The 27,190-nt window shown below is 37.5% G+C and overlaps 1 protein-coding gene across 1 annotated transcript; it reads left to right on the top strand.

Annotated features, from left to right (window-relative positions):
* The first annotated feature begins 60 nt into the window (after positions 1-60).
* LOC128663167 (cytochrome P450 1A1) lies at positions 61-26,840 on the top strand. The gene is made up of 7 exons (XM_053717363.1): positions 61-144; positions 5,459-6,333; positions 7,118-7,241; positions 8,984-9,073; positions 9,277-9,400; positions 11,969-12,055; positions 25,580-26,840. The coding sequence occupies exons 2-7, from the start codon at positions 5,482-5,484 to the stop codon at positions 25,878-25,880; spliced, it is 1,578 nt and encodes a 525-aa protein (XP_053573338.1). The 5' UTR covers positions 61-144; positions 5,459-5,481; the 3' UTR covers positions 25,881-26,840.
* Positions 26,841-27,190: the final 350 nt, after the last annotated feature.

The following is a 27,190-nucleotide window of genomic DNA, read 5'->3' on the forward strand; positions in this document are numbered from 1 at the left end:
GTACTTTGGTCATGTGAGAAGCGGTGCTGACCAATGAAGTGCGAGGGCGGTGTATATAAGGTGCCGCAGCCGACTGACAAGCATGGTCCTTAGCTGCATCTACACAGTACAGGATTGTTTACTGTGCTTCTGCCGCCAGCAAAGGTAAGCGATACCCTGTATGCATGGCAGATATACTCTATGTGGGTGGCAGATATGCCCTATATGCATGGCAGATATACTCTATGTGGGTGGCAGATATGCCCTATATGCATGGCAGATATACTCTATGTGGGTGGCAGATATGCCCTATATGCATGGCAGATATACTCTATGTGGGTGGCAGATATACCCTATATGCATGGCAGATATACTCTATGTGGGTGGCAGATATACCCTATATGCATGGCAGATATACTCTATGTGGGTGGCAGATATACCCTATATGCATGGCAGATATACTCTGTGTACATGGCAGATATACCCTATATGCATGGCAGATTTACCCTATGTGAATGGCAGATTTACACTATGTGCATGGCAGATTTACCCTATGTGCATGGCAGATATACCCTATGTACATGGCAGATATACCCTATATGCATGGCAGATTTACCCTATGTACATGGCAGATATACCCTATATGCATGGCAGATATACCCTATGTGCATGGCAGATATACCCTAAGTGCATGGCAGATATACCCTATGTACATGGCAGATATACCCTATATGCATGGCAGATTTACCATATATGCATGGCAGATTTACCCTATGTGCATGGCAGATTTACCCTATGTGCAATGCAGATATACCCTATGTGCAATGCAGATATACCCTATGTGCATGGCAGATATACCCTATGTGCATGGCAGATTTACCCTATGTGCATGGCAGATATACCCTATATGCATGGCAGATATACTCTGTGTACATGGCAGATATACCCTATATGCATGGCAGATTTACCCTATGTGCATGGCAGATATACCCTATATGCATGGCAGATATACCCTATATGCATGGCAGATATACCCTAAGTGCATGGCAGATATACCCTATGTACATGGCAGATTTACCCTATATGCATGGCAGATTTACCCTATGTGCATGGCAGATTTACCCTATGTGCATGGCAGATATACCCTATGTGCATGGTAGATGCACCCTATGTGCATGGCAGATTTACCCTATGTGCATGGCAGATGCACCCTATGTGCATGGCAGATGCATTATATAGAGCTGTAGGTGCCAAGATACAGATACAACATTACATATGGACTTACACATTCAAACAAACCATTGGATGCCCAAAGTACTTATATAAATGAGCTTGACCTTATACGTTTGATCCACGTTTTTGTAATATTATTTCATTTTGGAATAATTGATTTTCTTATGATGTTAAACTAATAACATAAACTTGACAGAGTAAATTAAGTATTCTTGCTTAGGTTCTGCTTTTTTTTTTTTTTTTTGCTATAACATTTTGCAAACATATAATCGCCCTATTTAAAGTGAATTATTTAGTTTATGTATTATTTCTGAGATTTTCTTTTGCTGTCTATTGGGTCTCCTTACATGAGATTAGATTGTGTGCAATACATATAATGTTTGTATTATTTGGTTTAATCTTTAAACTAATATGTGGACAATTGGAAAAGCTGAAATATAAACTTCAGTAATCCTTTCAAAAACTGTATATCATAAATATCTATATAACAGTGTATACAAGTTAGTGTTGCTGTGTGCAGACTCAGAGCGCTGTTTTTAGTTATAAAATGTATTTACACAAGTTTCCCAGTCTCTTGTAGCAACTTGCATTTACTTATTCAGCCCTAGTTGCATTCATCTCTTAACACTTTACAGTTGTAAATGACACTGATGAAATTTCACACATTGATTTATACTACATAAAATCATGCAATAAACAGTAAGATAAAAGCAAAAAAAAAATTAAAACATTTTTTTAAAAAATTCTTAAAGGGATACTGAACCCAATTTTTTTCTTTTGTGATTCAGATAGAGCATGCAATTTTAAGCAACTTTCTAATTTACTCCTATTAGCAATTTTTCTTTGCTCTCTTGCTATCTTTATTTGAAAAAGAAGGCATCTAAGTTTTTTGTTTGTTTCAGTACTCTGGACAACACTTTTTTATTGGTGGATGAATTTATCCACCAATCAGCAAGGACAACCCAGGTTGTTCACCAAAAATGGGCCGGCATCTAAACTTACATTCTTGCAGTTCAAATAAAGATAGCAAGAGAATGAAGAAAATTTGACAATAGGAGTAAATTAGAAAGTTGCTTAAAATGCCATGCTCTATCTGAATCACAAAAGAAAAAATTTGGTTACAGTGTCCCTTTAAGTCTGTAAGCAATTCAGGGAATTTTTAATTATCTAAAACACATATGTATGTAAGGTTATCATTAAAAATAATGTGTTTTTTTATGTGTATTTAAAGGGACACAAAACCCTCAAAAATTATTTCATGATAAAGAGCATACAATTTTAAACAACTTTCTAATTTACTTCTATTATCTAGTTTGCTTCATTCTATTCATGTACTTTGTTGATAAGGATACCTAGGTAGGCTCATGAGCTAGCTGCTGATTGGTGGCTGCATATATATGCCTCTTGTCATTGGTTTACAGATGTGTTCAACTAGCTTCCAGTAGTGCTTTGCTGCTCCTTTAAAGGGACAGTCAACACCAGAATTTTTGTTGTTTAAAAAGAAAGATAATCCCTTTATTACCCATTCCCCAGTTTTGCATAACCAACAGTTATAATAATACAAATTTTACCTATGTAATTATCTTGTATCTAAGCTTCTGCTGACTGCCCCCTTATTTCAGTTCTTTTGACAGACATGCAGTTTAGCCAATCAGTGCTCAGTCCTAGGTCACTTTACGTGCATGAGCTCAATGTTATCTATATGAAACGTGAACTAATGCCCTCTAGTGGTCAAAATGTATTCAGATTAGAGGCAGTCTTCAAGGTCTAAGAAATTAACATATGAACCTCCTAGTTTTAGCTTTCAACTAAGAATACCAAGAGAACAAAGCAAAATTGGTGATAAAAGTAAAATGGGAAGTTGTTTAAAATTGCATGCCCTATTTAAAACATGAATTTTTTTTTTGGACTTGACTGTCCCTTTAATAAAGGATACCAAGAGAATTAAGCTAAATTTATAATAGAAGTAAATTGGAACGTTGTTTAAAATTGTCTTATGTCTGAATCATGAAAGAAAAAAATACGGTTTCATGTCTGTAATTAACCTTTTACAATTACTGACAATTGTCTAAACTCAGTCCCTATAGATAGGATGGAGTGCTTGATTGGTGCAGATTTTCATTTATATATATATGAGATAACATTACAAAGAATGTTATTTAGCATGCATGGATATTTTATTTAAAGGGATATGAAAGCCAACATTTTTCTTTCTTGATTCAGATAGAGCATGTAATTTCAAACAACTTTCTATTTTACTGCTATTATCAATTTTTTGTTCTCTTGGTATCTTTGTTTGAAAAGCAAGGACGTAAGCTTAGGAGCCTGCACATCTCTGGAGCACTGTATGGCAGCAGCTTTGCAAGAATGCTATCATTTGCAAAAGCACTAGATGTAGCACTGTTTCCTGCCATGCCGTGCCTCAGACACCTACCTAGGTATCTCTTCAACAAAGAATATCATGGGAACAAAGCAAATTCGATAACATAAGTTAATTGGAAACTCTTTTTTTAAAAATAGTATGCTCTATCTGAATTACAAGAGAATTTAGGGGTTTCATATCCCTTTAACTCATTCACTACCAGGAATTTCAGAGAAAAAAACTTGCCCACGGTACCAGAGATTTTTTAGCATTTGTTTCTATCACTCTAAACAGAAATAGAGCTTTTGATTTATATATATATATATATATATATATATATATATATATATATACCCAAGGTGTTGATCTAACTTCCCTTTGGTAACTCTGATCCTTTTGGGATTTCTGAACTCCCACTCCCAAGCAGCTAAACAACTCTTTAACCCTTCTACTCATGGCTGCCATCTTAGGTACTGGCAGCTGTCTGCCAGTACCCAGTTTTTTTTTCTGTAGTGTAGTGGTGCACCCTACCTCCCTGTAATCATTAGTTAGGGTGCTCCCCTTCCAATTCCCCTTTTGTTGTAGTGTAGCTTCCTATCCCTCCATTTAAAAAATAAATAAATAATAATCTGTAGCATAGGGCCCCTCCCACTCCCTCTGTGCTGCCCACCCACCTTCCCTCCCATATCTCCCGCCGGCACAAGCATTTGATTATTACAGACAGTGACAGTGTTACTGTCTGTAACATTCTGGCATCTGTCTTCATATGGTAACTGAGCACCAATTGTGTTACATTTTTCAAACATTTTATTCTCTGCAGCTGGTATAACAAGTCATTGAAAATACATTAATGGAAAAACAATTTTACAGTGTACTGTCCCCTTAAAGGGACATGAAACCTAAACATTTTCTTTCATGATTCAGATAGAGAATACAATGTTAAACAACTTTCTAATCTACTTCTATTATCGAATCTGTTTCATTCTCTTGGTATAATTTGTTGAAGGAGCAGCAATGCACAAATGGTTTCTAACTGAACACATGGGTGAGCCAATCACAATCAATATATAATATTTGCAGCCTCCAATCAACAGCTAGAACCTAGGTTCTCTGCTGCCCCTGAGCCTTCCTAGATAAACCTTTCAGCACACGATAACAAGAGAAGGAAGCAAATTAAATAATAGAAGTAAATTGGAAAGTTGTTTAAAATTGTATTCTATATCTGATTCTATATCTGAATCATGAAAGAAACATTTTGGGTTTAATGTCCCTTTAAAGGGACAGTCAACACCAGAATTATTGTTGTTTAAAAAGATAGATAATCCTTTTATTACCCATTCCCCAGTTTTGCATAACCAACAGTTATATTAATACACTTTTTACTTCTGTGACTAACTGGTATCTAAGCATCTTCTGACCGCCCCTAATCACATGACTTTTAGTTATTTTCTATTGACTTGCATTTTAGCCAATTAGTGCAGTGTCTGCCACTAGCCACGGGCGTGATCACAATGCTATCTATATGGCCTACATGAGCTAGCTCTCCCCTGCTGTGAAAAGCAAATAAAATAGAGGCGGCCTTCAAGGGCTTAGAAATTATCATATGAGCCTTCCATTATCATATGAGCCTTCCTAGCTTTGCTTTCAACTAGAATACCAAGAGAACAAAGCAAAATTGTTGATAAAAGTAAATTGAAAAGTTGTTTAAAATTACATGCCCTATTTGAAAAATTAAAGTTTTTTTTGGACTTGACTGTCCCTTTAAGCTACCCTTGCTACCAGAGGCACTGGTTTACTGATTGCAGAATCTTAGTGAGATTTTTGCATATTTGACAACATACATTTTTTTTTCTCCATTTTTAATATTTCTTTCTTTATTTTTAGGAATATCTATACATAATAACACAATGGCTTACTTGGCTCAGTTGTTTGACAAGATGTCCGATCCTATCACTATAACAGAGCTGCTTGTTGCATTTGTGGCATTTGCTGCCATTTTTCTACTACTCAGGTCTTCTTTCAGACAAAAGATCCCAAAAGGCACAAAAAAGCTACCTGGTCCTATGCCTTTACCAATAATTGGCAACCTGTTTTCGCTAAGCAAGAACCCCCACATCAGTTTGACGAAGATGAGTGAAAAATATGGAGATGTGATGCAGATTCAGATAGGCACCAAGCCTGTTCTTGTGCTGAGTGGGCTGGAAACACTCAGACAAGCCTTGCTGAAGCAGGGTGATGACTTTGCCGGACGCCCAGACCTTTTCACATTTCGACTGATTGGTGACGGGCAGAGCTTAACATTTAGTCATGATTCTGGAGAGGTTTGGCGAGCTCGCCGCAGACTAGCGCAAAATGCACTCAAAACTTTTTCCACATCTCCCTCACTTACAACCTCTAGTTCCTGTCTGGTAGAAGAGCACATAAGTAAAGAGGCAGAAACCCTAATGAAAAAGTTCATGCAGGTCATAGAGGAGAAGGGAGAGATTGACCCCTTCAGATATATAGTTGTCTCAGTAGCTAATGTCGTTTGCGCCATGTGCTTTGGAAAACGCTACAACCATGATGACGAAGAGCTTTTGAACGTACTGAAATTGACAGATGATTTTGGAGCAGCAGCTGCATCAGGAAATCCTGCTGATTTCATCCCAATACTCCAGTACCTTCCAAGCAGCACCATGAAAGCCTTTGTGGAGGTCAACAAAAAGTTTCTATCCTTTGTACAGAAGATTGTCAATGAGCATTACAAAACTTTTGATACGGTGAGAATAAAAAATAGGGTTATTTAACTACTTCTCAAGATTTTCTCAAACATTGCATTTCATTTATCCTTATAATACGTTTTGCTTTAGTTAGCAGGATAACAGTACATGTGTTAAAACTCTTGTTATCTGCCTTCATACTGGTTAACTGTTTTTTTTTATCAACAGTAGTTATTGTTTTGATAGTGATGCTTTTTATGTATATTATCATAGCTACATGTTCTGAAGATAGGAGCTCAAACCAAAGTTTGCATTCCTCAGATTCTGAAAAGAGGATTTGGGTTAAAAAGACCACATCTAGTATATATAAATATATGTAGAAATAAATGTCGTCATTACTGTTCTATTTAGAAAGTCATTATATCTACATATTATATATAACTAAGGAAACCTAACCTCTATATATATATAATACAATCACGTTGCTCAAACTTGAGTTAAAAGTAAAGCTGTTTCCACAAAGTTGTATAGGGACCTCAACAAAATGTCATTCTGATAAGATGAAATATCATTCTTGTTTTTAATGGTTTTGCACAAACAGTAGACATAATCTGTATAATGAAACTAGGAAAAACACCTTCAGACTCAAATAATGTATCGGTTGATATATGAGGTTGTTAGCCAGCTATTTAGCTCTATGGATGACTTTCATTGTAAGAACACCATTTGCTCTGACTATTTGCATTTTTATTTATTTTGCTTGCTCATTTGCTTAGGAATGTTTTTCAAATGGTTAGTAATGCTGACATTTTTTAATATCTCTTCACTTCTACTCTACTTTTAGAATAATGTCCGTGATATCACAGATTCTCTGATCCAACATTGTCAAGAAAAGAAAGATGACAACTCCAGTGTTCAAATATCCAACCAAAAAATTGTGAACATTGTTAATGACCTCTTTGGAGCTGGTGAGCAGAAATATTTTCCTTGAATAATCTACTGATCTTCAAAGGAGTAGTGGGATGTCCTATGACAAACATGTACAGCATAGGTTATTTCAAGTATTATAGCATACATGAAATAAAACAGACATGGGAAGCATTTTGGTATCTACAAAAGATAATAAAAGATATTCCTGAATTCCTACTTATATATGCTTACAAAACCCAGTGTTACAAAAATAAATACATTTAAAAAAAAGTTTGAATTAAATCAATAATTTTAATCACACTATTTAAATAATTAGGCTAAATTTGATTTTGAACAATTAAAAACGTCAGCAAAATACACTTTATGTACACTGACTTGTGTAAATGGATAACTTAAAGGGCCATGATTCCCAAATGTTTTAACACTTGAAAGTGGTGCAGCATAGCTGTAAAAAGCTGACTAGAAAATATCACCTGAACATCTCTATGTAAAAAAAGAAAGATATTTTACCTCAAAATGTCCTAAGTATCCACACCCCATTGTAAAGTACTTTAAGCAGCAAATCAGTATGCCTGTCCCGGGACTTGCAAGGGAGCGTGCCTCATGCACACTCATGTTATTTCCCTATTCAGTTTAAGGAAGTTTACTATGAAATCACATGAGATCACAGTAAAACAGTTCATGACCTCAGCACTGCTGATGCTGACTGGCTGCTGTTCATTTCTTCCTCCTTTTTTTTAACCTGCAGCTGGGCAATCACTGACAGATAACTTTTTACAGAGCACTTACTCTGGTGAGTTGAGGAAATTGTAAAATATCTTCCTTTTTTGCATAGAGATGTTCAGGTGATATTTTCCTGTCAGCTTTTTACAGTTATGCTGCAGTCAGCATATGTCCCTTTAAATGCCTTTCTAGTTTGTTCATGTTATATATTGCTCAAGATACTAAAAATACACTGTAGCGTTAAGCATCTAGACACATTACAATAGTTAATATAAACAAAGTCAGGTTGATGAGTAAATAATAAACCAAAGGGGCGCAATTATATATCTCAAAGTGCAATGTCCGATAAGTCTCTTACCAATGTGATGTAGTCCCAATAAATAAGTCCATCCAGGATAGTATGTGATTCAAACGTCTTCAAAACTTGTTCCTGTAATTCTGCCCGGCCACTCCTTCCATGACCTCCACATATCCAATCTTCTACATACACAAAAACAAAAAATAGAGAGGGTGCCTCCTGGTGCAAGAAATCAATCAAATCAAATGTGTAAATAACCACATTGATCAATTATAGTCAAATTTTATTAAAGAGTTTTTTTTGGCACACTTATTGCAATCCTTTAATACTGACCCCAGTGATCTTGCACAAGACCAGCAATCGGGACAAGAAAGTAGAGAGTAGTGAGCTGGAGCACTACGATAGTCCAGCATGCCTGAATAAGTATGCATTGGTGCTGCCACACGTGATTTTATATCATTCAATGCGGTTATTTACACATTTGATCTGAGAGATTTCTTGGACCAGGAGGTGCCCTCTCATTTTTGTTTATGTATATTTTTCAGGATAACCTTACTTCCATTCTGTGATTCCTTTGTTTCTGCCCACATCTCCATCCAGTTAAACTTTTGTGTTAATAAGGGTTTTTTGCAAACCTTTCCATGAACATGTCAAATAAGGACTCCTAGTTTTCCTGAAAACGTTACCTTAACATTATTAAATAGAAAATAAATGTGTCTACTATAGTATTTATTAATGTATTTATATATAAATCTTCAGGGTTTGACACTATTACGACCGCCCTGTCATGGAGTCTCATGTACCTGGTGGTCTATCCTGAAATACAAGAGAAAATTCAAAAGGAATTAGGTAAGTCTTTTTTGTTCCCATTTATAATCTTTGGTGAGGAGGCTTTCATGGATAATCAAAGTATAATGGAAACGTGTATATGTCTCTTTAATATTTGTAAGGAGTCAATTTACTGTATGAGGTTTACTAGTCTAGTCATGCAGCTCAAGTTTTCTTTTGTAAATATTTGATTTAAACTAATTTTCTTGATCTTAAATTGACAGACAATGTCATTGGAAGAGATAGAAGACCAAGATTATCAGATAGAGCTCAGCTGCCTTATACTGAAGCCTTCATAACAGAAATGTTCCGTCATTCCTCCTTCCTGCCTTTCACAATTCCGCACTGGTAAGCCATCATGCCTTTTGAGTTTACAGCAAGTGGAAAACAACTGTTAAATGCAATTGCCATTTATTGCCATAATTTAGGTTAGAAGTTTTAAATGTAGCTTATAAGTACTTTTAAAGGGACAGTATACACCAATTTTCATATAACTGCATGTAATAGACACTACTATAAAAAATAAGATGCACAGATACTGATATAAAAATCCAGTATAAAACAGTTTAAAAACTTACTTAGATAGCTCTCAGTTTAGCTCTGTTGAAAAGGTAGCCGGAAAGCCCACTGCAAGTGGGAAATCATACACTTCCCCCCTCCCCCTTCTTTTGCATATAAATAGACCCTTTACATAAACAGGAGCAAGCTGGAGTAGGTATACGTCGGTATTCTCATAAAAATTTGGGGCTTGGTTAGGTGTCTGAAAATCAGAGCAATGTTATTTAAAAATAAGCAAAACTATACTGTACATTTAAAAAAAAAAATCTTTATGGGCTATATAAGTAGATCATTTGCAAAACATTTATGCAAAGAAAAAATGAGTGTATAATGTCCCTTTAATGAGAAGCTATAGTGATGCATACAGTTACATGGGACATGGATAATCCTTTTCTAAGAATTAAAGGGACCAACCCATAAGTTCTTTCATAATTCAGGTAGAACATATTTTAAACAATTTTCCAATTTACTTATATTTAAAAATGTGCTTCATTCTCTTGGTATCCTTTGTTGAAGGAACAGTAATTCATTACAGAGAGCTAGCTGAACATATTGGACGAACCAGAGAATAGAGGCATATATGTGCAACCACCAATCTGCAGCTAGCTCCCAGTAGTGCATTGCTGCTCCTGAGCCTACATAGTTATTCTTTTCAATTAACGATACCAAGAGAACAAAGTACATTAGATAGTAGAATCAAATGGGAAATGTGTTTACAAATTGCATGCTCTAAATCATGAAAGAAAAATGTTGCGTTTCATGTCCCTTTAAGTCAACTTTGAACATATCAGGTAAAATGGCCACAAGACAGATCTGAAGCACTGTTCCTGCGGTAAAACAATGGTTCAATATCAGGGACATTAAACACTATATAATTGTAGGCGAAAATGTTTAATTATCTCTAGTAAAACAACTTTGCGAAATACTTTCATTATTTATTTTCTTGCCTTTTCCTGTAATTTAATTATTTACAATCCCCTGTTTCTATAAAGTAATGGGAGCCAACGTTGTGTGATTTAGTAACGTTATCTTACATCCCCTGCTGAGTTCAATTAGTGACAGTTATATTTTAGCTGATAAAGTAATTTTTCTCACAGGGTGTAAAGTCCCTTTAACACTGATAAATTCTACATAGCCACTGTTGGCACAATTAAGTGACGCATATCTGTCCTTAGTAAAAGAGATCAGATAAAGCAAACATATGTTACAACATGGTTAATATAATTATAAAATATACATTTTCAATCTATTTTAAAGGGATACTGAACCCAAAAATGTTTCTTTCGTGATTCAGATAGATCATGCAATTTTAAACAACTTTCTAATTTACTCCTATTCATTTTTCTTCGTTCTCTTGCTTTCTTTATTTGAAAAAGAAGGCATCTAAGCTATTTTTTTGGTTCAGAACCATGGAAAGCACTTGTTTATTGGTAGGTGAATTTACCCACCAATCAGCAAGAAAAACAGTGTGTTCACCAAAAATGGGCCAGCATCTAAACTTACATTCTTGCATTTCAAATAAAGATACCAAGAGAATGAAAAGAATTTGATACGAGGAGTAAATTAGAAAGTTGCTTAAAATTGCATGCTCTATCTGAATCACAATAGAACAAATTTGGGTTCAGTGTCCCTTTAAGGCCAATCTTTGTGTTGAATACATCATATTTAGCATTTATTTAGAGTAAAATGTCCCTTTAATTAGCAACGTTTAGAATTTTCAAGACTCGTTAGTGCATTTTTACCAGTTGTGTATTACATAGCTACCTTACCTTTATTTTGTTATCTGAAATAGTAGCAGTTGCCTGTGTTAGCCAACACTTATAATGAAAATAGGAAGACTGCTATATTCTCTATAACAATGCTATGTAAACAAAAGACAACAGCTGTAATCATCATCCCAGTGGGCGTGGGAGAGATGGGTATTAAAATGTAAATTTTCAGTTGCTCTAAGTATTGTCATTTTTGTATACAAAAAGATCAGAGAATGTTGTATATAAAGAGAAAGATAAAATAAATGTCTTCCCTTTCTGCAAGCTCAGACTATTTAAATGGGTTGTGGTTTGAATGAGTAAAACCATCTATTTTATATAAATACCAAACAAAACAAAAAAAACCAAAGGAGCAATCTCACATACATTTAATACTCTGAATGTGGTATAATAAATAGGAACACATTAAGGGAAAACAAATTTTACAGTACAGTGTCTCTTTAATAGTTAGCAGTTTGGGGTGTTATAAGACAAATGTTGCAAATAGTGATTAAGTACAAACAGGGTAATTCTTTAAAATGTGTATTTATAGAATTAGGCTACTGTATTTTGTATCTTCATGAGCTGATCATATTTTTTTATGTTGCAGCACCACCAAGGATACTACGCTGAATGGATATTTCATCCCCAAGGGAATATGTGTAATGATTAACCAATGGCAAATTAACCATGACCCGTAAGTATCAATATAATCTAAGCCTATAATGTTACATTTCTGAAACATGGCAATAACACACTGATCTGACATAATAATGCCTTCTGCATTTACAGATAGAATTGTAAAGATTACAGTATGATATTTTAAAACCTATACGAGGCCCATACAATTTAATAACTACTATACAGGTATACCTCGTTTTATTGTGCTTTACAGATATTGCTCTTTTTACAAATAACTTTGTGACAACCCTGTGTCGAACAAGTCTATAGGCACCATTTTTGCAACATATATACACACATAAGTACACACAAATACACACACACACACACACACACACACACATATATATATATATATATATATATATATATATATATATATATATATATATATATATTTTAAAATAGACTTCAATGTCCTTTAAGACACAGCGCTGCAAACATCTACAGACAAAATAATATTTTCAATCTGCATATAAATTGTCATTGTTTTTAAAATATACGTTTTGCAGTCCCAGGGACTTGCCCCCTGAGTATGTTTATCTTATTTCTTCTGCAGTGACCAGTTAGGTCTGAAATATAAGCACCTGCACATATAAAGCAATCACTGTATATAATGTTGCAAGGTTATTCTAAATCTTGCAGTATACACTTCAGCCTCTCTGGGACAGTGGCAAAGCACTTGATTTTTTGCAGAAAAATTGTAAAATAAATAAGAAAATATTGCAGACTTCTGGGGATATTTTACAACATATGAATAAACGTTGTGATAAATTCAATTTTGAATTTAATGTTTCTGTAAAGAGACCTAAAATGCAAAAAGAAAAGGTTATAATGTGTTAGTACAGTTTATTAGTGCATTATTAAATGCATTTAATTATGTTTGTTTAACCCCTGCAAACACAAAGAGTTCTAGAACAGCAATGCACTTCTGCTCCAGAGCTGAATGTGACTTGTCATTAGTGACTATGCACATATGCTTCTCAACATTGGCTCCATGGCAGTGTTCCTGCAGACATCTGCATGCTCTAACAAATTCTAGCACTTGTCCCTCTGAAACCTGATCAGTGCTATCAATGCTTTATGCAATGGAACTATCTGGTTACAAATAAATGTAATCTGTTAAATAACAGATGAGTACCTAACCTACTTATGTACTGCCTGTAATAAGCCACAACAGGATGGTGAAATAATATGTTCCTGACATTTCATATAACAATTGTGTAGTTTAATAAAAAGCACACATACGTTTATGGGACTGCAGACAAAGATGATGGTGTGGCAAAGAAATAAATGGCTAGATTACGAGTTGTGCGTTAAGGTAAAAAAAGGAAATTTATGCTTACCTGATAAATTGATTTCTTCTACGATACGACAAGTCCACGGATTCATCCTTACTTGTGGGATATTATCCTCCTGCTAACAGGAAGTGGCAAAGAGCACCACAGCAGAGCTGTCTATATAGCTGCTCCCTTCTCTCCACCCCCAGTCATTCGACCGAAGGTATAGGAAGAGAAAAGAAAAGCTAAAAGGTGCCTGAAGTTTTGAAAACAAAAATATAATCTGTCTAATATGACAGGGAGGGCCGTGGACTCGTCGTATCGTAGAAGAAATCAATTTATCAGGTAAGCATAAATTTCCTTTTCTTCTACTAGATACGACGAGTCCACGGATTCATCCTTACTTGTGGGAAACAATACCAAAGCAACAGGACACGGATGAACGGGAGGGCAAGACAGATACCTAAACGGAAGGCACCACTGCTTGAAGAACTTTTCTCCCAAAAATAGCCTCAGAAGAAGCAAAAGTATCAAATTTGTAAAATTTGGAAAAGGTATGAAGGGAGGACCAAGTCGCAGCCTTACAAATCTGTTCAACAGAAGCATCGTTTTTAAAAGCCCATGTGGAAGCCACCGCTCTAGTAGAATGAGCTGTAATTTTTTCAGGAGGCTGCTGTCCAGCAGTCTTGTATGCCAAACGGATGAGGCTTTTCAGCCAAAAAGAAAGCGAGGTAGCAGTAGCTTTTTGACCCCTACGCTTTCCAGAATAGACAACAAATAGAGAAGATGTTTGATGGAAATCCGTAGTCGCTTGTAAGTAAAACTTCAAGGCACTAACCACGTCCAACTTATGTAACAGATGCTCCTTCTTAGAAGAAGGATTAGGACACAAAGAAGGAACAACAATTTCCTGATTAATATTCTTATTTGAAACAACCTTAGGAAGGAATCCAGGTTTAGTACGCAAAACCACCTTATCAGAATGGAATATAAGATAAGGCGAGTCACATTGTAACGCAGAAAGCTCAGAAACTCTTCGAGCAGAAGAGATAGCAACTAAAAACAAAACTTTCCAAGATAAAAACTTAATATCTATGGAATGCATGGGTTCAAATGGAACCCCTTGAAGAACATTGAGAACTAAATTCAAACTCCATTGCGGAGCAACAGGTTTAAACACAGGCTTGATTCGGACTAAAGCCTGACAAAAAGACTGAACGTCTGGGACATCCGCCAGACGTCTGTGTAGTAAAATTGGCAAAGCAGAAATTTGTCCCTTTAAGGAACTAGCTGATAATCCCTTCTCCAATCCTTTTGGAGAAAGGATAAAATCCTAGGAATCCAGACCCTACTCCATGAGTAGCCTTGGATTCGCACCAATAAAGATATTTACGCCATATCTTATGGTAAATTTTCCTAGTGACAGGCTTGCGAGCCTGAATCAAAGTATCAATGACCGGCTCAGAGAATCCACGCTTAAATAAAATCAAGCGTTCAATCTCCAGGCAGTCAGCTGCAGAGAATTTAAATTTGGATGTTGGAACGGACCTTGGATTAGAAGGTCCTGTCTCAGTGGCAGTTTCCACGGTGGCAGAGATGACATTTCCACTAGATCTGCATACCAAGTCCTGCGTGGCCACGCAGGCGCTATCAGGATTACCGAAGCCCTCTCCTGTTTGATTCTGGCAATCAGACGAGGTAGGAGAGGAAAAGGAGGAAACACATAAGCCAGGTTGAACGACCAAGGTACTGCTAGAGCATCTATCAGTACTAATTGGAGATCCCTTGATCTGGACCCGTAACAAGGAAGTTTGGCATACTGACGAGATGCCATGAGATCCAATTCCGGTGTGCCCGACTGACGGATCAATGCCGCAAACACCTCCGGATGGAGCTCCCACTCACCCGGGTGAAAAGTCTGACGACTTAAAAAATCCGCTTCCCAGTTCTCTACTCCTGGGATATAGATTGCTGATAGATAGCAAGAGTGAGTCTCTGCCCATCGAATTATCTTGGAAACCTCCGTCATCGCTAGAGAACTCTTTGTTCCCCCCTGTTGATTGATATATGCTACAGTCGTGATATTGTCCGACTGGAATCTTATGAATTTGGCCAAAGCCAACTAAGGCCACGCTTGAAGCGCGTTGAATATTGCTCTCAGTTCCAGAATATTTATTGGTAGTAGGGACTCCTCCTGAGTCCAAATACCCTGAGCCTTCAGGGAATTCCAGACTGCACCCCAGCCCAAGAGGCTGGCGTCCGTCGTCACTATGACCCATGCTGGCCTGCGAAAGCACATTCCCTGGGACAGATGATCCTGTGACAACCACCAAAGAAGAGAGTCTCTGGTCTCTAGATCCAGATTTATCCGAGAAGATAAATCCGCATAATCCCCATTCCACTGTCTGAGCATGCACAGCTGCAGTGGTCTGAGATGTAAGCGAGCAAACGGAACGATGTCCATTGCCGCTACCATTAACCAAATGACTTCCATACACTGCGCCACTGATGGCCGAGGAATGGAATGAAGTGCTCGGCAAGTAGTTAGGATCTTTGACTTTCTGACCTCCGTCAGAAAAAATGTCATGTCTACCGAGTCTATCAGAGTTCCTAGGAATGGAACTCTTGTCAGTGGAACTAGTGAACTCTTTTGTATCTTCACCTTCCACCTGTGAGTTCTTAGAAAAGCCAACACGATGTCCGTGTGAGATTTGGCTAAATGGTAAGTTGATGCCTGAATCAAAATATAGTCCAGATAGGGCGCCACTGCTATGCCCCGCGGTCTTAGAACCTCCAGAAGGGACCCTAGCACCATTGTGAAGATTCTGGGAGCTGTGGCCAACCCGAAAGGAAGGGCCACAAACTGGTAGTGTCTGTCCAGGAAGGCGACCCTGAGAAACTGGTGATGATCCTGGTGGATAGGAATGTGAAGATACGCATCCTTCAAATCCACGGTGGTCATATATTGACCCTCCTGGATCATTGGTAAAATTGTTTGTATAGTCTCCATCTTGAATGATGGGACGCTGAGAAATTTATTTAGGCATTTGAGATCTAAAATCGGTCTGAAGGTTCCCTCTTTTTTGGGAACCACGAACAGATTTGAGTAAAACCCCCGCCCTTGTTCTAGTTTTGGAACTGGGCAGATTACACCCATGGTATATAGGTCTTCTACACAGCGTAAGAACGCCTCTCTTTTTGTCTGGTCTACAGACAAACGTGAAAGATGAAATCTCCCTCTTGGGAGAAATTCCTTGAATTCTAGTCGATACCCCTGGGTCACAATTTCTAATGCCCAGGGATCCTGAACATCCCTTGCCTGAGCAAAGAGAGAAAGTCTGCCCCCTACTAGATCCGGTCCCGGATCGGGGGCTGCCCCTTCATGCAGGCTTGGTAGCAGCAGCGGGCTTCTTGGCCTGTTTACCTTTAGTCTAGGTCTGGTTAGGTCTCCAGACTGACTTGGATTGTGCAAAATTCCCCTCCTGCTTTGTAGCAGAGGAGGGAGTAGAGGGTCCACCTTTAAAGTTTCGAAAGGAACGAAAATTATTCTGTTTAGCCCTCATCTTAACAGTCTTGTCCACCTCCAGTAATGTCGGAAATGATTTCCTTTAGTTCAGGCCCGAATAGGGTCTTACCTTTAAAAGGAATAGCTAAAAGTTTAGATTTTGATGACACATCAGCAGACCAAGACTTAAGCCATAACGCTCTACACGCTAGAATGGCAAAAGCCTGCATTTTTTGCCGCTAATTTAGCCATTTGAAAAGCGGCATCGGTAATAAAAGAATTAGCTAGCTTGAGAGCCTTAATTCTATCCAAAATATCATCTAATGGGGTCTCAACCTTAAGAGACTCCTCTAGAGCCAAAAAACTGCTGCAGTAGTAACTGGAACAATGCACGCTATAGGTTGTAGAAGAAAACCCTGATGAATAAACAATTTCTTTAAAAGACCCTCTAATTTTTTTTTTTTTTTTTTTTTTAAATGAAGTTTTATTAAGATATTGAATAAGACAACAAGGCAACAAATTTTCACAATCAAAAAGTACAATACAGGTTATTGTTATATATTATAAGTTGCAGTTACCAAAATTGTCCATTCTGTGAAAAGATAAGTAAACATAAGAAAGTACAATCATTACAAGGTGATAACTAGTCCTTTCTCACAGTGTTGCTAAATTTTTACAATTTTTTAAGGATGAACATCACATAGTTGTCAGATTTAGGAAAAAGAAAGAGTATGGGTAATAGTAAAGGGTAAGTTAGAAGAAGAAATAAGGAAAAGCCATTGAGTAAGTGATGGGAAGGGGGGGGGGAGGAGGGAGAAAAAAAAAAAAAAGAAAAAAAAAAAAAAAAAAAAGGACTGGGGGTGGGAAGAAAGAAATTTTAGACCATGACTATTTTTATATAGATTATATCTTTCTCTGCCATAGTGCTAAAATCATCTCAAAGACCTCTAGCTGGTGTTTTTTTAAATAGTGGTATCTCTCCAAGGAGAGAAGGTCAGCTACTGCTACCCTCCACTCATCTCTGGAGGGTGTCGTCATGGACTTCCAATGTTTAGGAATGAGCTTCTTAGCTGCGGTGAGCATGATTAGGAGTAGTGGTTGTTTACCCGTCCCCACCAACCTAGGGAGATCAAGGAATAAAATGGTGCTTGGGCTGTAAGGAACTACAATCCCAAGGGTGTCTGAAATCTCCGTAAGGACATTCGTCCAAAATCCCTGCAAGCTGGGACAGGACCACCAAATGTGGAGGAGAGAACCCTCTCCCCCACATCCCCTCCAGCATGTGTTACTAAGTGTAGGAAAGATCTTGTGCAATCGCGCTGGTGTCAAATACCACCGACACAGGAGTTTTAGGTGAATCTCCTGTATCGTCGCAGAGACCGATGATTTTTTAATTAGCCTGAAGGCTTGAAGCCAGGTCTCTTCTTCTATCTCATATCCCAATTCTTTTTTCCAGGAGTATGTGTAGGAAGGGAGGTCCACCGCCCCACAGTTGGGAATGATCTTGTAGAGTTTGGAAATTAGGTGTGTTGGGGGGATCGACGAGACACAGAGGTTCTCGAAGAGTGTGAGTTGTCTACCAAAGGTCTCCCTATGTTTATGGTGAGAGATAAAATGCATAAGTTGGTGGTAATGGAGCCATGAGGAGAAAATCTCCCCATGCGCTGTCTCCAGTTCAGAGCGTGTTTTTGTCCTATTATCAATGGTGAGAAAGGAGACTAATCCCTCTCTGAGGTGGTATGGTTGTAATTTAGTGAAGCCTAGACGACTATATGGGAGATCAGTATGTTCCAGGATAGGAGTGAGAGGGGAAACTATTGAGGATATATGTGTACTGGTAGATATTAATTTGTCCCATTCGGATAAAATCCCTGCTGTGATATGGAAGCTTTCAAGTATTTTTGGTCTCTTTTGTCTTGGCAACCACGGCAATGTAGCTACATTGTTAATTTTAAGAATTTGCCTATCCATGAGTATCCATGCCTTGTCATTTGAGTTATGTGCCCATTCAACTATATGTTGAGACCCTCTAATTTTTTATCCATAGGATCTTTGAAAGCACAACTGTCCTCAATAGGTATAGTTGTACGCTTAGCCAGGGTAGAAATAGCAGCCTCCACCTTAGGGACCGTCTGCCAGGAATCCCGAATGGTGCCATATATGGGAAACATTTTCTTAAATGTAGGAGGGGGAGAGAACGGAATGCCTGGTCTATCCCACTCCTTAGTAACAATGTCCGAAATCCTTTTAGGGACCGGAAAAACATTAGTGTAAGTAGGGACCACTAGATATTTATCCATTTTACACAATTTCTCTGGTGGTATTACAATAGGGTCACAATCATCCAGAGTCGCTAAAACCTCCCGGAGTAACAGGCGGAGGTGTTCAAGCTTAAATTTAAAGGCCGTCACGTCCGAGTCTGTTTGAGAGAACACATTTCCTGAGTCTGAAAGTTCTCCCTCAGACAGCAATTCCCCTACCCCCAATTCAGAACACTGCGAGGGTACATCGGAGATGGCCAATAAAGCATCAGAGGGCTCAGCATTTACTCTAATACCGGACCTACTGCGCTTACCCTGTAAACCCGGCAGTTTAGATAATACCTCTGTAAGGGTAGTAGACATAACTGCAGCCATATCTTGCAGGGTAAAAGAATTAGACGCACTAGAAGTACTTGGCGTCGCTTGAGTGGGCGTTAAAGGTTGTGACACTTGGGGAGAATTGGATGGCATAACCAGATTCTCTTCAGACTGAGAATCATCCCTAGACATACTTTTATCACCTAAAATATGTTCTTTGCAATGTATGGCCCTTTCAGTACATGAGGGACACATTTTAAGTGGGGGTTCCACAATGGCTTCTAAACACAGAGTATTGACCTTCCTCAATGTCAGACATGTTGAACAGGCTAGTAATAACATATACATAATATATGTAAGCCATGTGAAACCCTCCAGTGCCATCAGCCATAAAAACGTTTGCATATAAAAACATTAAGTTGCCCCTAAGCATAAAAACCGTTTTGCCAACAAAACATGTTACCAGTGTCAAACCCATAATATATAGGTTCCAGTAATACCCCTTCTATGTACATGTAGGATTACTGCTTACCCCTTCCCTTATGGGAACTATGTCAGCCAGTTCTGAAATACCAGAAAAAAATGACCATACCTCAATGCTTGTAGCATGAAAAAAACGTTCCCCACACTGAAGCTTCTCAAGTACTCCTCAGCCATTCTGTGGGAACTTCTCTGGATCTTAGTGAAAACTGCTAAGATCATCAGCCTCCAGGCAGGAATCTTCATCCATCTGCTGCCTGAGGAAAAATAGCACTCACCGGTACCATTTAAAATAAAAAAGTCTTGCTTGAAGAAAATAAAAACTATCATATCACCTCTTTCACTTTACCTCTTCCTATTACTTAGTATAGGCAAAGAGAATGACTGGGGGAGGAGAGAAGGGAGCTATATATACAGCTCTGCTGTGGTGCTCTTTGCCACTTCCTGTTAGCAGGAGGATAATATCCCACAAGTAAGGATGAATCCATGGACTCGTATCTAGTAGAAGAAAGCAGCGTTAACAGGCCCTAACGCTGCTTTTTTACGCCTGCTGCTATTACGAGTCTTGCAGGTATAGGTGCACCGCACACTTTGTTGGCCTTACCGCAAACCTACTTACGTAAAGTTTGTAAAGCCTTTTTTCTATGGGACTTCCATAGCGCCGGTATTACGAGTTTGTCCTGGGAGGCCAAAAAGTGAGCGGTACAGCCTCTACCGACAAGATTCGTAACGCATTTTAAAGTCAGTAGTTATGAGTTTTACACTACAACGCCGTAGCATAAAACTCATAACTAAAGTGCTAAAAAGTACACTAACACCCATAAACTACCTAATAAACCCCTAAACCGAGGCCCTCCCGCATCGCAAACACTAGAATACATTTTTTAACCCCTAATCTGCTGCTCCGGACATCGCTGCCACTGTAATAAACATATTAACCCCTAAACTGCCGCACTCCCGCCTCGCAAACACTAGTTAAATATTACTAACCCCTAATCTGCCGCCCCTAACATCGTCGCCACCTACATTATACTTATTAACCCCTAATCTTCCGCTCCGGACATCGCCACCACCTACAGTATATTTATTAACCCCTAATCTGCTGCCCCCAACATCGCCGCAACCTAGCTACATTAACCCCTAATCTGCCGTCCCCAATGTCGCCGCCACTTTAAACCTAAGTCTAACCCTTACCCTAACACCCCCTAAGAAATATAATTTGAATAAATCTAAATAAAATTACTATCATTAACTAAATTATTCCTATTTAAAACTAAATACTTACCTATAAAATAAACCCTAAGCTAGCTACAATATAACTAATAGTTACATTGTAGCTAGCTTAGGGTTTATTTTTATTTTACAGGCAAGTTTGTATTTATTTTAACTAGGTAGACTAGTTAGTAAATAGTTATTAACTATTTAATAACTACCTAGCTAAAATAAATACAAATTTACCTGTAAAATAAAACCTAACCTAAGTTACACTAACACCTAACACTACACTACAATTAAATAAATTCCCTACATTAAATACAATTAAATACATTAAATACAATTAGCTAAATTACAAAAAAAACTAAACACTAAATTACAGAAAATAAAAAAACAAATTACAGATCTTTTAACTAATTACACCTAATCTAATAGCCCAATCAAAATAAAAAAGACCCCCCCAAATAAAAACAACCCCTAGCCTAAACTACCAATAGCCCTTAAAAGGGCCTTTTGCTGGGCATTGCCCCAAATAAATCAGCTCTTTTACCTGTAAAAAAAAATACAAACACCCCCCAACAGTAAAACCCACCACCCACACAACCAACCCCCCAAATAAAAGCCTAACTAAAAAAACCTAAGCTCCCTATTGCCCTGAAAAGGGCATTTGGATGGGCATTGCCCTTAAAAAGGGCATTTAGCTCTATTGCTGCCCAAAGCCCTAACCTAAAAAATAAACCCACCCAATACACCCTTAAAAAATCCTAACACTAAACTCTGAAGATTCACTTACAGGGAGAAGTCTTCATCCAAGCGGCAAGATGTCCTCAACGAAGCCGGCAGAAGTGGTCCTCCAGATGGGCAGAAGTCTTCATTCAGACGGCATCTTCTATCTTCATCCTTCCGATGCGGAGCGGATCCATCTTCAAGACATCTGGCACGGAGCATCCTCTTTAAACGACGTCTTCTTCGGAATGAATATATTTTTAAGTGACGTCATCCAAGATGGCGTTCCTTAGATTCCGATTGGCTGATAGTATTCTATCAGCCAATCGGAATTAAGGTAGAAAAAATAGGATTGAGCTGGCATTCTATTGGCTGTTCCAATCAGTTAATAGAATGCGAGCTCAATCCTATTGGCTGATTGGAACAGCCAATAGAATGCCAGCTCAATCCTATTGGCTGATTGTATCAGCCAATAGGATTTTTTTCTACCTTAATTCCGATTGGCTGATAGAATGCTATCAGCCAATCGCAATCTAAGGGACGCCATCTTGGATGACATCACTTAAACAGATATTTATTCCAAAGAAGACGTCAATTGAAGAGGATGCTCCACGCCGGAAAGAAGACGTCGATTGAAGAGGATGCTCCACGCCGGATGTCTTGAAGATGGAGCCGCTCCGCGTCGGAAGGATGAAGATAGAAGATGCCGTCTGGATGAAGACTTCTGCCCGTCTGGAGGACCACTTCTGCTGGTTTCGTTGAGGACATCTTGCCGCTTGGATGAAGACTTCTCCCGGTAAGTGAATCTTTGGGGGTAAATGTTAGGATTTTTTTAAGGGTGTATTGGGTGGGTTTATTTTTTAGGTTAGGGCTTTGGGCAGCAATAGAGCTAAATGCTATTTTAAGGGCAATGCCCATCCAAATGCCCTTTTCAGGGCAATGGGGAGCTTAGGTGTTTTTTTTTTAGTTAGGCTTTTATTTGGGGGATTGGTTGTGTGGGTGGTGGGTTTTACTGTTGGGGGAGTGTTTGTAGTTTTATTTACAGGTAAAAGAGCTGATTTCTTTGGGGCAATGCCCCGCAAAAGGCCCTTTTAAGGGCTATTGGAAGGTTAGTTTAGGCTAAGGGTTTTTTTTTATTTTGGGGGGGGCTTTTTATTTTGATAGGGTTATTAGATTATGTGTAATTAGTTTAAAGATCTGTAATTTGTTTTTTATTTTCTGTAATTTAGTGGGGGTTTTTTTGTAATTTAGCTAATTTTATTTAATTTATTTAATTGTATTTAATGTAGGGAATTTATTTAATTGTAGTGTTAGGTGTTAGTGTAACTTAGGTTATGTTTTATTTTACAGGTAAATTTGTATTTATTTTAGCTAGGTAGTTATTAAATAGTTGATAACTATTTAGTAACTATTCTACCTAGTTAAAATAAATACAAATTTGCCTGTAAAATAAAAATAAACCCTAAGCTAGCTACAATGTAACTATTAGTTATATTGTAGCTATCTTAGGGTTTATTTTATAGGTAAGTATTTAGTTTTAAATAGGAATAATTTAGGTAATGATAGGAATTTTATTTAGATTTATTTAAATTATATTTAAGTTAGGGGGTGTTAGGGTTAGACTTGGATTTAGGGGTTAATACATTTAATATAGTGGAGGCGACGATGGTGGCGGCAGATTAGGGGTTAATAAGTGTAGGTAGGTTGCGGCGACATTGGGGGCGGGAGATTAGGGGTTAATAAGTATAATGTAGGTGTCGGCGATGTTGGGGCAGCAGATTAGGGGCTAATAAGTATAATGTAGGTGGCGGCGATGTCCGGAGCGGCAGATTAGGGGTTAATAAGTATAATGTAGGTTGTGGCGATGTCGGGGGCGGCAGATTAGGGGTTAATAAGTGTAAGAGTAGGGGTGTTTAGACTCGGGGTTCATGTTAGGGTGTTAGGTGTAAACATAAAATGTGTTTCCTCATATGAATCAATGGGGCTGCATTACAGAGTTTTAGCCTGCTCTCCCCATTGATGTCTACAATCAGCTCTCCGCTAACTTAAGCAGCGCTGGTATTGGAGTGCGGTATGGAGCACAATTTTGCTCTATGCTCACTTCTTGCCTGATAATGCCGGGTTTGTAAAAACCTGTAATACCAGCGCTGTAGGTAAGTGAGCGGTGAGAATAAAAACTGCACGGTAGCACCGCACAGCTCATAACGCAAGACTCGTAATTTAGGCGATAGATAGGTAAAGAAACCTGCTCTTTAAGGAGGACTACATGTACAGCACTCAAGGGGTTAATTTTAGTTTAACAGTTTTGACACTGATGGTGTAACACACATGCACTTTAACATTGTAATATTGGTTTGTCCAGGAAGAAATTGACAGCAATGTGAAATATGGAGGGATTGTGCTAATTTAAAACAACTTTTATTTAAAAAAAAAAAACACACAGGTTTAAAATAGGAAAGTTTAAATAAAATCACACTTAGGTTATTTAAAGGGACATAATACTCATATGCTAAATTACTTGAAACTCATGCAGTATAACTGTAAAAAGCTGACAGGAAAATATCACCTGAGCATCTCTATGTAAAAAAGGAAGATATTTTACCTCACAATTTCCTCAGCTCAGCAGAGTAAGTTCTGTGTAAAAAGTTATACTCAGCTGCTCCCAGCTGCAGGTAAAAAAATGAAGAAATGAACAGCAGCCAATCAGCATCAGCAGTGCTGAGGTCATGAACTCTTACTATGATCTCATGAGATTTGACTTAACTCTCATGAGATTTCATAGTAAGCTTCCTTTACCTGATTGGTGAAATAATATGAGAGTGCACGATGCTAGTCCCTTCAGATGTCCCAGGACAAACACACAAAAATGCTGTTTAGAAATCCTTTACAATGGGAGGTGGCTACTGAGGAACTTTTGAGGTAAACTATCTTTCTTTTTTACATGGAGATGTTCAGGTGATATTTTCTAATCAGCTTTTTACAGCTATGCTGCATCACTTTCAAGTGTTTAAACATTTGGGTATTATGACCCTTTAAGTAAATGTATTAGGCGTAATAAGCGGAGAAAATGACACAAGTACTTGGAATATTTACTTAAAAAACAACATGGATATAGTGTAGTTAAATAGCAAGAGACTGAATTTGTGCAGTCTCTTATAGTACAGTAAACTACATATAATACCCGCTCAAAAGGTTTTCACATATATTACAATAGTCAATGGTTAAAACCAGGTAAATGTGATAGCTGTGAAATTAGTTAACTATCACCTGTTTGTGACCTAAATGTGAGTGTTGTTTAACTGAAAACGATATGTTTTAAGTGAAACAGAGTGGATTTCTTGAGCCCAAGAATCACTAATACTCATTCCTAGTTCAGTGTATGTAGTTATGTTGGCTCATATCTAGAAATCTGTAGGATATTTATAGTGCAGCACCAAATATAGTTACAATGTATAGCGATATGGATTTGAGCCAATATAATCACTGAATTGACTGGTTTACAGCAAGTACTCCCAGTGATTTGAATATTTCTGGTAGAACTCTCCCATTTTTTTTTTTAACAAGTAAATAAACTGCATCAAGAAAAATAACCTAAGGCAAGCTAATACACAGGAGCTCCTAGGACTCCTCACCAGTACCCTAATGTCCCTAACATGTTTTGCCATAACGGCTTTCTCAAAGATAATGGTGTACTGATGTTGATGTATGTTATTTATCATGTATTTGTTTTAATTAATACACTGTTAAAATCTTAGGAATCTTTGGAAGGACCCATCCAACTTCTACCCAGAACGCTTTCTAAATCCAGATGGCAACTCACTTAACAAACTAGAAGTAGAAAAAGTGATGGTGTTTGGATTAGGCAAGAGAAGATGCTTAGGTGAGGCGATTGCGAGAATGGAAGTTTTTCTCTTCCTCACCACAATACTACAGCAGATGCAGTTCTACAGGCAAGGAGATAAGCTGGATATGTCGCCCAAATATGGACTTACCATGAAGCACAAACGATACCTTCTCAATGCCAAACTGAGGTTTCCCATGATCTGTTCTGATTAGAAGTCTAGTATCTGTCACAGCTTGAGAGGTTTTCAAGATCTTATACTATAATGCTTAAAAGGCTGAATGTCTTTAGGTTCCATTTTGATACACTTGGAGTGTAATCAGTTTTGAGTGTTTAATATTTGCTCGTTTGACATTACAAAAGCATATACATGTTTTTGAGACAATGTAGAGCAAATGGCAAAAACATTTTACAAAGCAGAGAGGGAGGACATTCTACAAGATGTAGACTTTTGTAAATGAAGGAAGTACTTGTTGCTTTAAAATAAGCTACTTAGGTTAGAGACATTTTGAGCATGATGGGCACCATAGTTCACGAAAGCCAAATGTCAGGTTAATTCTAAACTATAATATCACATATTGAAATCTTGACTGTGCTAATGCTGCTTACTTGTGTTAATGGTATTGCAATACATACAATTTTTTTTATGTATTTGTCTCACAATAGTATGTGCTTATCTGAATTTTAGCCAGACAATGCTATAAAACTTTCAATGAACAACAATTTGTCAAAACACAGTTTACAAAAAATTGCAGGAAAAAAAACAAACTAATAATAACCCCCCGCCCCCCCAGCATTGCGACAAACACTAAAGTGAAAGTTAAAAAGGTATATAGTACACTTTGTGGTATATTGATACCCTTCAGTAAGAATTCTAATAACATTTTAATTGAGTAATAAGTGGGTCAGAATTATTTTATTCCTGTTACCATATTCAGTAAAATTAGTTTGAAAAGCTTTGTGAGAACTTTAAAGACCAAAGAAAGGAGTTGAAATGTAGCTATATCAGAATATATATATATTACAGTTATATTTTTTCATTCTGTTGCTTGTGAATTTATTTGTATCCCATTCTTATGTGAACAGAACATATATTTTTCATAACGATTTATTAAAATACTATTGTATATTTGTATATAACAGTCTCTATGAGATAATAAACAAATAAAATGTAATATTGTATGCTTTCTGTAATCTTGTAATGCCGTATACAGAGAATTACATTGTTATGCATTCTACAAATATAGCAGCGGTAAAATGTAACGGGAGCTGTATTATCCAAAATGATGTTTCTCTTCATAGTCAGCCATAAAAATATTGGCATAAGATGGGGTCATTTTCGACCCTATCGCAGTTCCCAAAATTGGTAAAAATAAATATTTTTCATAATGAAAATAATTATTTTGTAAACAAATTTCCAATAAATGAATCAAAAATTCAATGGGATGGGGGGCAGTGTAATTGGGATCCCTTACCAAAGCATTTCGAAACACAAGTCATAACTATTTCATGTTGTATAATGGTG

Source organism: Bombina bombina, chromosome 6, assembly GCF_027579735.1.
Source record: "Bombina bombina isolate aBomBom1 chromosome 6, aBomBom1.pri, whole genome shotgun sequence".
In the NCBI taxonomy this organism is placed as follows: Eukaryota; Metazoa; Chordata; class Amphibia; order Anura; family Bombinatoridae; genus Bombina; species Bombina bombina.